Raw genomic sequence first — 10,247 nt, 5'->3', positions numbered from 1 at the left:
CTCCGCTTGAGTGGAGTCGCCACAACAGTAATACCCTCGCCTCGCATTCTCATGGCCTCGCCATATCTTGGAGATTTCGAAATTTCGGCCCGAATGGAAGCCACAAAGGGTACACGTGTGCACTCAAAAGGAAGATTAATCATTTAATGTCGAGTATTTGAATAGCGTTTTGTATAAACTAATTCATGCTTGATCGGCCAAGTGCGTGCGTGCGTGCGTGCGCGCGCATGTGTGTGTGTGCGCACACACACACACACACACACACACATTTATTTATTTATTTTTTCCGGAATTTTCAGAAAAGTCCACTTTCATCTCTGATACAAAAAAGGAATTAATCATTGAAAGCTATTCTATTGTTTTATGAGTGCCCGTGCCGTTTCTGGTTCACGCCAAAAGGCTTAATGTCACGTTCTACTGTTGCATCTGTGACTTTAAGTTTATATGGCTTAAGAAGGCCTGGCCTGGTAAGTGATGTGGGTGTCAGCAAATGAGAGTGTAGACTTGGCTGGCTGAGTTTGTGGTGAGTGAGTTGTGGCCTTGGCTGCGTATTTTATGAACTTGTTCAGTGAAGCACTGCGGAATGTGTTCGAACTCGTGATGCTAGCCTATAACGCATTAGCTAACATGGAGCTAAAATGTCAGCAACGTAGTTGTTGGCACGTATCTTCCTTCTAAAGATGGTTGGTTGGTTGTTTGTCGTCGTCAGGTGTCTTGAAAGGTTTGCATCTGTCCGGCACGGCCACAGCGCTTCACCCCAGCCACCCGTCGCCCACTGCGGCCGCCCCCGCTTTCCTGCAGCCTCCGGCCGCGCCTCCGCCCACCGCCAACGCCGTCCCCCTCTCCCTGGCGGCCGCCCCGGGCAACCACGCGGCGCTGGGCCTGCTGGGATGCGCCCCGGCCGGCGCCGCCCCCGCCGCCGCCACTCAGGTCCTCATCGGGAACAACATCTGTCTGAGCGTTCCGTCGACCGGCAACCTGGCAGGGCGCCATCTGCCGCGCGCCCTGGCCGGCGTGCCGCCCTCTGCCTTAAAACTGTCCGCCGCCACCACCCTGCAGAAGCCCAAAGTCCCTGCCACACCGTCACTGGACATCAACTCCAGGTGAGGACTCTGCCAAGATGGGAAAAATTAGAAGAAAATTAAAAATGTGTTTGGCATTATGTAGTGAAATCTGTTTTTTAGGTCGGTTAACAACATGAATGGTTAAAAATCCGATGAACTCGGGAGTTACTCTCTAAAATGATATAATTTGTTTTCATTTTTGAAACGTGGCCGTCGCTCTTTTGTGACAAATAATCAAACCCTGTCCATTTGAACTCTAATTAAAGTTCTCGGAATTGGAATTTAATAGAATGGTAGAACATCTGAAACTGAATGGACGTGAATCTTGCCCATATTGCAAATTGTAATCATCGTTATCTTATCGCAGTCTGTCCTCTGAGTTGAAATAGAATTAAATCGAGACATGTTAAAGTTTTCTTTTTGTCATGAGCTGGATGTAAGTAAACACTTTTTTTGTGTGTTTTGGGCAGGGAGAAGCGCGAGGAGGACAAATCGTCTCTGAACAACATCGTCGACAACACAGTGGCCATGGAAGTGACGTAATGGCGGCGGAGGGCAGCCGAATCGATTTGAGTTTTCAGGTGCTGTGCATCGTAGCGTCGAGGGGTGGGGGGGGGTCAAAAAGGGACTGCCAGGATGACAGGCAGATCACCACGTCGTCCTTTTTAAAAACGTGTTTTGTTCTTTTTGTTACCTTTCAGAGACATGCGTGGTGTACATTGTGCATATGTGTACAGTAAGGACTTATTTGTACATACCACTTGAATACACAACTGTCCGTTTGTGATGTTTTGCACTTGGGAGCGTAAAAGAGAATGGAAAAAAAAAAGTACGGTGTGTTTGTGTGTGTGTCTGTGTGTGGGAGTTGTATAGAGACGTTTTATCACATGCATGGTGCGAGATGCTGCTTTTGATCTATTTATTGTGCCGTGTTTACACTTTTTTTTTTTTTTGGTGGGGGTGGAGGACTCTTATTTGTACACTGTACTTTTGTTCGCTTCCTGTGCTCTTATACATGTCAGCTGGCCGCAGCCTCCCGTGTGTCTTTCTTACGTTGTCAACCCCAACCTGTCGGAAGGAAAAGATGGCGGCGGCGGTGTCGGATGTGCTGAACGGCGCCTATTCAAACCGGGATGACGTCTCTTCCCAGAAGCCTTTGCTGCTTCGTTTTAAAAGCACTATTTTTGTGGGTTTTTGTCTTTTCCGTCGATGGCTTTTTGATAACGACAATGCTGCTTTTTGTATTTTGGGTTGGAAGGGGGATCGTCCATTATTTCATGCAACAAGCCCCGGTGTTCTTTTGATTTCATTTGAGTCGTTAAATCCCACCAACTTTTTTTTTTGTATTAAGAGTTATTTTTCTATTTTGTGTTCTTGTGGTCAACTCGATTGTAAGCTTTTAAATGTCACGGTTTGGTTTGTTCGATGCATAGATGACGATAAGGGAGGCGACTGAACGTGTTTCATCATTCCAGTTTTTCAAGAGGGGAGAAAGCAAAATCAGGGGATCATTAGCCCCTCCTCCCCTCCTTTTTTTTTCTTCTTTATTTGAGAAACAAACAAAAGAATCTCTCCAGATGGCTTTGAAGCCAACAAAACCACAAGTATTTTGGGTGCCTTCCTTTGGGGAATTTTATGACTTCTCTTCTGTGAAGAGTCCGGCACAAAGGCAGCATTACTTAGTAGTGCTTGTGCGCTTTGTGGAGGGGTGGGGGGGTTCTTGAACACCGGCTCAGCTGGCGGGATGTCCTTGGGGTTTACTTGTCCCACCTGGAAGCTGAAAAAAAATGTAAAAAAAATAATAAAAGAGAAAATGTGACAGAATTCCCACTAAAATAAGACAATAAAGCCCAGGGCATTAAATGTGACTTACAATGTTGATTTCTTTTGTTTGTCTGTCTAGCATTAGCAATGAGCCTGTTTATTCAATTCTTCAGATTTAAAATTCAGCACGGAATAACAGCCACTTTTTCCTTTCATCCTCTTGATTGGTTGGTGAGTATGTTCTATTTTGAAATGTTTTGTTTTTGTCCTACTCCCATTTTATTTTTTAAATTCTGAACAGCTCCAGATGAAGACGGCACTTGAGCGTTTCCCAATGGAAGGTAGCGAGTGCATTTGTGGTTAAAGCTGACTGCAGTTCCTGTTTCGGCAGCTTTATTGAACTTAATATAACGGAAGTGCACGAAAAATGTCACAGAACTGTCTTGCTGAAACCTGCTATATTATTAAGAGTCGGGACAAAAAGCATTTTTTGAGGATAATATAGCCTTTGAGCTAAAATGCCACGGTTGAAGTTAGGTGAGCTGCTTCTGTAGTTCAATTGGACTGAAAAACAAATATTTCACATTGGGTCACAAACCTGCTTTCCTCTCACGCATCACGCATTAAATCTAACTAGGCATCCTAAACTTTGTGTAGCTCAGTTGGATTTTTGGATGTCACATAAAAATAAAACTTGGGAAAAATTGCTTCATCTGCAATTGCAGCGTAGGCCTTATTTGTTGTCCCCCTCACTTTTGACAACGTGTCAAACCATTCATCCTGGGAATTATCCATCCCACGTACAGAACTATTTACACAAAGCCCCAATTTTCAGAATCAAATTACACCGAGTCACAGCTAAATTGGGACCGAATATCAGGAACATCTCAGGACACCGTCCAAATTCTTCAATTGACACTGTAATTAGCCATCCTGGCCGCTAGGTAGCGCAACTGCATCGTTATTGCGCTTTCAAGAGGTCCACCGGGACAAATTGTGGTCATTGGCAGCGGTGCATTTTTACCAGGTGGCCTACAGAAAGCAAGACAAATTTCCTTAATCTTTAATGTAATCAGAGGCAAATTTATGGCCAACCCTATTTAAAAGGATAATCTTTTCACGTGGCGTGTCAACGACCGATAACATCACAGTCTGGAGATGGAACGCTGATTATTTGAAGGGTTTCCCTCACCCCCTGTGATTATTTTATTAACCCACTTCGTTATTTTGTCGTTTCAAATCAAATAATTATGAAAGAAACATTAAGCAAACAAATAATGAACCCTCGTTCAACCAATTAAACATCAATTACAAATAAATGTAGACTGCATTTAAAAAAAACGGGTCGGATTAGTCAAAGTAAATAAACGCATGAATGAAATACGTAAAATAAAATGTTTCGTGATCAATTTGTAATTTTATATATCCACATTTATGTAGCTCATTAAAATACGTATTTGCTACAAATGTTTAGCGCCACCGTGTGGACAAGTTGTACTTGTGCAGCCTGTCGTGAGCGCACGCGCGCATGCATTCAAACATACAGTACAACTGCCGTAATCTCCGGAGCTGTCGCGGAATGAACGACTTGTGACTTGACAAGTGTTTTGTTTTTTTTTTCTTCCAGACAATCAAACCAACTGAGTCACCCACGGACCCGCTCACGCCCACCGAGCCCGTCATCCTTGTGGGAAAGCGTGCGGGAGGGGGCTCAAGGGCTTATCGAGGACCAACAACCCGATACTTAACGTGAAAGCCGCGTCGGCTTATTAGGACCAGACGCCGTTAGCCGCTAAATTGAGAGGAATCTGACGGGCAGATTCCTTCGAAAAAGAAAAACAAATTCAAATCACATTTCTGCCATTCTGTCTGTCAAGTGCTAGTCCCCTCCCCCGGCCCCTCCAAAAAAGCTAATTAGCCCCAGTGGCCTTTTGGCCAATCAGAGATGGCACAATCATGATGTCATCAAAAAAAGTGCCAACTCACTTTTACGGCGTTATTGTTGGCCTGGCAGACAATGGAAAGCCGAGTAACGAGGTGTCCAAACATTTTATGTTGGCACAAAGGGCTCTAGCAAGACCATTTGTCGTCATTAGTGAGGGAATTACAACACCTAGGCGACATGTCTTTCCTGTGCCGCTGAAATGTTTGCGACCACTCGTGATGGCTGCTGTTTTGTTTTTTTTGTTTGTTTGTTTCCGGGGTTTCTTGCGCGGGTCTGTATGAGCAGTTTTCTCATGAGTGGCTCCACGCGTATTCTTGTCGTAACGGAACAGGCCAGCCTTCAAATTATGGCCTGTCATAGGTCAACCTTTTTGACTTTCACCAAACAAATAGCATGCTAGCTACACAGTAGCGGCTGCGTGTAAGGGTGTTTGCGATAAAACAAATAACCCTGAGTTAAAAACCCAAAATTCCGTCACGTTTCACCAGGTTACACGTGGGGCTGTGATGCCTTTGTCAGCAAGGATAAAAGAAGAAAACCAGAAAGTGTTTGAAATGTTGACATCTCGGGTGGAAAATCAGGTGACTTTTTCTTTTCCTTTCACAAACGCCAAGTACACTAAAAGAAAAGTAATGTAATTTATTATAACTTTTGAAAAGGTACAAAATCTTAATTTTATACATGACTTGGTTTTGTATTGATCTAGGATGACATAATGTAGCATGACCTTTTCCTGATGTTTTTTTTCCCCCTTTGGATCTTCTTTCACCAGACTTTGTCATTTATTCCTTCTGTTGATTAAAGCTGGAAAAATGTCACTGTTCTTTTTTATTTATTTTTTTTATGCTTGCCAGCGCCTTCCTTCCTGACCAATGACGAGCACACGATGGGAAAAAGGAAAGTGGAAACGTTCGGTGGATTTACCCGAGCAGGAGCACTGAGGTATGTGTCCGCTCTGCATGAGAAAAGAAACTTTTTTTTTTTTTTAAACTTCAGTAGTTTAGTGGAAATGGTTTTATAATACATTTGGTTGGAGCGCAATGTCCACAATAATTTGGAAAATATGCGATATGGACTTAAGTAAACATGTCGCCAAGTACTACTTTTGATTAAATGAATCTCCTCCATCAGCTCCAACACAGTTCCTTGCCAACAAGGTGGTGAAACACCAATATTCTAAATGAAGCCCCTCAACTCACTGCAGCATAGTTCCTTGGCACCAAGATCCCGTTAAGATTTGGAAAAAAATAACTTACTGTGTTGTTTGAATCTAAAAGACCGAAATCTTGTTTGTGTGCCACCAAAGGTTCGAATGGAGATGAGCTATGCTGTTGGAAATCTGTGTGTGAGAATTTTCTTGAAAAAGTGAAAACGCTGACATTCCCGGCAAGCCTCCTTGATGTCACCTATGTCCTTGGGGGAGATAAATAGAGATCCAAGGCCTATTTTTAAACCATATAAAGAGAACAAAAAGTGTTATTTAATGGCAGTGTTGCCACGGTGACCAGGTTCAGAAATGTTCTTCCCTCGTGGGTTAATAACATACCACAAAAGGGAAACACTAAGAACTCGAGTGGACCACCTCCATCTTTAAGTCTTCTGGCCGGGCTGTTTACGGCTTAGGTGATTCTGTACTCAACTGATATCGAGTAACGATATCTCTCGTACTTTGGATATATATGTATAAATACATACAAAGAACATTTTAACACAATGTATAAAGACCTTTGTTTCTGATGCAGATGATTGGGAGTGGGTGGGATGTTTCAATGTCATTATCTTTGTCTTCTACTGTATTGTGTTGATGTATAAAAAAAAAAAACCTGCAAAAAAATCAAATTAAAATTTTTTTAAAATGCTAATGTCAGCCTATTAAATTGGCTGTCCGGCAACTTTTTTTTTTGCAAATACAGTAGTCATGTTGACTATTTGCATCAGTCCAAGACACAAATTGAAAACTATGGCCTTGCACAAGACAATGTATAAAGACCTTTGTTTCTGATGCAGATGATTGGGAGTGGGTGGGATGTTTCAATATCTTTGTCTTCTATTGTAATGTGTTGATGTATAAAAAAAAAAAATTAAAAAAACCCTGCAAAAAAAATCTAATTTAAAAATTTTAAAAACGCTAATGTCAGCCTATTAAATCGGCTGTCCGGTTTGTGTCTTCTGTAGTTTGGGGCAACTTTTTGTTTGCAAATTATTTGCATCAGTCCAAGACACAAATTGAAAACTGTGGCCTTGCACAACTGTAACTCCGAGGCAAGGTTGAAACTGGAATTTTGTGTTTGGGGGTGATTAAAATAAATCTGAGTATATGTGATTAAATACATGTTGAAAAAGAACCAGTAGTCATACAAAAAATTTTGACATTCAAACAAATCAGCCCCCAGCCCTGACTGGAGACTCCTCGTAGGTGAGCAGGAGTTCATTTTTTCCGTCTTACTTTCCGCTCGGATCGACAGGCCTAGCCAAGCGCAGGATGAATGAACAAAGTCTGGCTGCCTGACACACACAAACACACACACACACACACACACACACACACACTTCCCTGGCGACTGCTTGCACTCGGCCTTTTAAAGTCCAAACAAAACGACGCCACGGGAGTGTTTAACTTGATTTAATTCACGTTTGAAATGTCAGTTTCAGATGTGAATGTCAAGCTCATCTTTTTATTTCGTACACATGATTTGTTTATTTGCATTCTGCTTTGAGGACCCTTTTTCAAGTTGTGACGCTGCAGGCAGGCGCAATGCTGGACTTCCTCTTTCTCGGGGGCTTTTTTTTTTTTTTTTTTAAGAAGATCAACTTTCACTCTTAAAAGCAGACGTGACCTTTTGGCTCAAGTCGCTGCCAATCACTCTCAGCACAGATAGACAAATAATCCCCCCCACACGGCGCCTCTTTTTCCTCCGGCAACCCCACCCCCTGCCTACTGTCAGTAGCTGCTCTTTTGTCAACTAAACATTTGGATTTCGGCTTCCAAGCACAGACGCGCACACTTAGACAACCCCAGCGCCACCACCCACTTCATCCATTCAGAACCACTTAAGCCTGCAGGACAAGCGGAACTATCGTCATTTCGATGAGGACCAAATTGGCAAAATTCTTGTCGATCGATTTTATCATTAATATTCCTGTGCGAGGCAGCCTAAAAGTAATGACAATAATCATAATACAGTGTGATCTCGAATTACCAGTGACCCAATTGAGACGTTTTTAAATCTACAAACTGTCACTCTGCCAATTTTTTTTCTGTCTTGAGTTGAGAGCAAAAAGCAGCAGATGGTGAACAATTCTTACCTGAGCATGAAATTGAAACATAAAACCAAGTCACCCGAAGACCAGAAAACCTGGGAAAGTCAACTAGCTTAATGCTAACGCACAGCACCCAAAGTCACAGACGGGCTAATGAAACTAGCATTGATGTCAGTTTAAATTTAAACAATGTATTTGAACACACAGAAGCACGTGTAGGCAGATAATAGAAGAATATTCACATTCATATATTCTTTATCCTCAGCAAAACAGACTCACTGCAGCTTTCGGAGTCATTTAGTTGTGAAACGCTGCTTTGCTCCTTCTGACTGTCGCCACTGTCACTTGGATTTATCAAGTGCCTTTCAAGGGACCCAAAGATGTGCCTGAGTAGAAAAACAAATTTAATGGCGCGTTTTCATGTTTCAGTTCAACAACGGGTCATCCGCATTTTTGATCAATAGCAAGTGAGCTTGTGCTGCGTTTCCATTTGGTCTCTTTGCATGCCCAGTTTGATCAATCCAGTTCATACTGGATCGTCCGTCTCCCTTGCGCCCCTCAAAAGGGGACACAGATTTAAGATTGGAACCCAAGACTTCCCTGGAGGACGGCCACGCGTCCACCCATGGGAATCCCTGCCTCAGACCCAAGTCGACACGTCAGTAAGCTGCGCATTCCAAACCCGGTCCAGATGCTGCCTACAGATGTCTTTTGTTTTTGGAGAAGCCGGTCAACCAAATGTAGATCACAATGTTGTCCGGAAACTCCCCCCCCCCCACCACTCCCCCCCACAACGCCCGTCACCTTCTCTTACCAGACTCACCTTGTTGAGTGATGACATCATGACAAAGAAAAAACGTCCGCCAAGGACAAGACCAGACGTTTACCACCGCGGGTGTTGTCTGCTGGAACAGCAAATTGGATGTGACACGACCGTTGGTGGGAATCACAACAGATGTACTTTGTCATGCCAACATGTGACTGCAGCAGTTAAATATTTTACTTTTTTTTTTTTTTTCCTCCTAGTATTTCAGATGTCATTTCAGGGCGAGGATTCTTGCGTCTGAAAGAAAGAACTTAAAGACACCAGCACGGTCCCGTGTCAGCTCTTTCTTGAGCCAGAACTTTGACTGGAACGTAGCAAAAACAGCACTTGGGAGGAGGTGGCCGGTGCCTGCAGGTGGCGCTACTTTACCGACATGAATCCAAAGAGGTAAAGCGCTTCGCAAAAGTTGAATGGCGGCAACTGGACTCGTTTTTGCTTTCTTTCAGCTGCAAATGAAATGTCTTTAACAACCACACAAAGTCATCAAACATGTATATACTGTATCTGGCAACCATGCTAGGAAGCTAGTTAGTATTCTCCACAAATATTTTGCGGAGTTGTTTTGACTTGCATCTTAAAACTATTTCTTCCTTTTTAGTAGTTGTGCTCGGTTGGCGTTAAAAATTATGATCCTCAGATTTTTAAGAAAGCCAATCTCGATGACCTTCAATGTTGAGCGGCATGGAAGAAATGTCCCCAAAAAAAAAAAAAAAAAACTTTTGTAAGCTAACCGGCAGTCAGTCACGGTGGAGGCCACCGAACGAGGTGCGAGCGTCTTATCGGCACGACGGCCTCTCGAGCGTTGTCCCTCGCATGCCGGAGTGACGCCTATCAGTCCCGCGCTGTCAGGAACGCAACCTGAGCGCGTCTTTATCTCCACGATGCGCCGCCGCGTTTGTTCAAGGAACATTCCAAGTGGCCCCCCCGTCACAATCCACTCTCGAAAAACCCTTGAAGCCAGACAAGGTGGCGGACGAAAGGACGGAAGATCAACTTCTTCCCATTGAATGCTGTAACCCTTTGGTCGTCCCAAAAATTAGCATTAGCATTCTGGCAACCGAATACTTGGATGCAGTAGATGCAGATGTGAATGGCAGGATGATGTCGTTCGATTGTTCAACTTCGCAGTTTAGAGAAGGCCCTTTTAACAACTCTGTAAAAACTGGATTCTCGGGTACTCGTGTTTTAATCAAGAGCTACTAATGATTTGGCAACAAGATTGTTGCAGGCATTGCAATCGGAAAAAGGAAGCTCAAGTCACGACATTAGAAAGAGCCACGAGACGGACTTAGGCGGTACGCCGCACCCACCAGGAGATGAGCTCGGACATGTGAACAATTGTTTTGCTGAGGTGGGGGGGCGGGAGGTCAAAAGTGGTTCTTGGGGG

General features: G+C 43.5%; 1 protein-coding gene and 2 long non-coding RNA genes across 7 annotated transcripts in view; all 3 read left to right on the top strand.

Annotated features, from left to right (window-relative positions):
- Positions 1 to 2,932, top strand: part of LOC109518982 (enhancer of polycomb homolog 1-like) — a 24,673-nt gene extending 21,741 nt beyond the window's left edge. For all 4 annotated transcript variants that reach the window (XM_019875207.1, XM_019875198.1, XM_019875189.1 and 1 more), the window contains 2 exons: positions 710 to 1,103; positions 1,535 to 2,932. In XM_019875207.1, coding sequence (XP_019730766.1) covers positions 710 to 1,103; positions 1,535 to 1,607 — 467 coding nt within the window. In that variant the 3' untranslated portion in view covers positions 1,608 to 2,932. The remainder of the gene's footprint in view (positions 1 to 709; positions 1,104 to 1,534) is intronic.
- Positions 2,933 to 4,692: 1,760 nt separating this feature from the next.
- On the top strand, positions 4,693 to 6,608 carry LOC109518857 (uncharacterized). Of its 2 annotated transcripts, none has more exons than XR_002168837.1 (3): positions 4,693 to 5,014; positions 5,059 to 5,354; positions 5,628 to 6,608. It is a non-coding gene; the product is annotated as an uncharacterized LOC109518857 (long non-coding RNA). The 2 variants fall into 2 exon arrangements; XR_002168836.1 differs by having other exon boundaries at positions 4,693 to 5,018.
- A 1,308-nt stretch (positions 6,609 to 7,916) lies between these two features.
- LOC109518460 (uncharacterized) overlaps positions 7,917 to 10,247 on the top strand; it is a 4,147-nt gene continuing 1,816 nt past the window's right edge. The window contains exons 1-2 of the long non-coding RNA XR_002168772.1: positions 7,917 to 8,973; positions 9,061 to 9,247. This is a non-coding gene — a long non-coding RNA (uncharacterized LOC109518460). The remainder of the gene's footprint in view (positions 8,974 to 9,060; positions 9,248 to 10,247) is intronic.

The sequence above is a fragment of the Hippocampus comes genome, unplaced genomic scaffold (genome assembly GCF_001891065.2).
Source record: "Hippocampus comes isolate QL1 unplaced genomic scaffold, H_comes_QL1_v1.1 scaffold25, whole genome shotgun sequence".
NCBI lineage: Eukaryota > Metazoa > Chordata > Actinopteri > Syngnathiformes > Syngnathidae > Hippocampus > Hippocampus comes.
The sequence above is the reverse complement of the archived record's forward strand: the minus strand, read 5'-3'. Positions and strand labels throughout refer to the sequence as shown.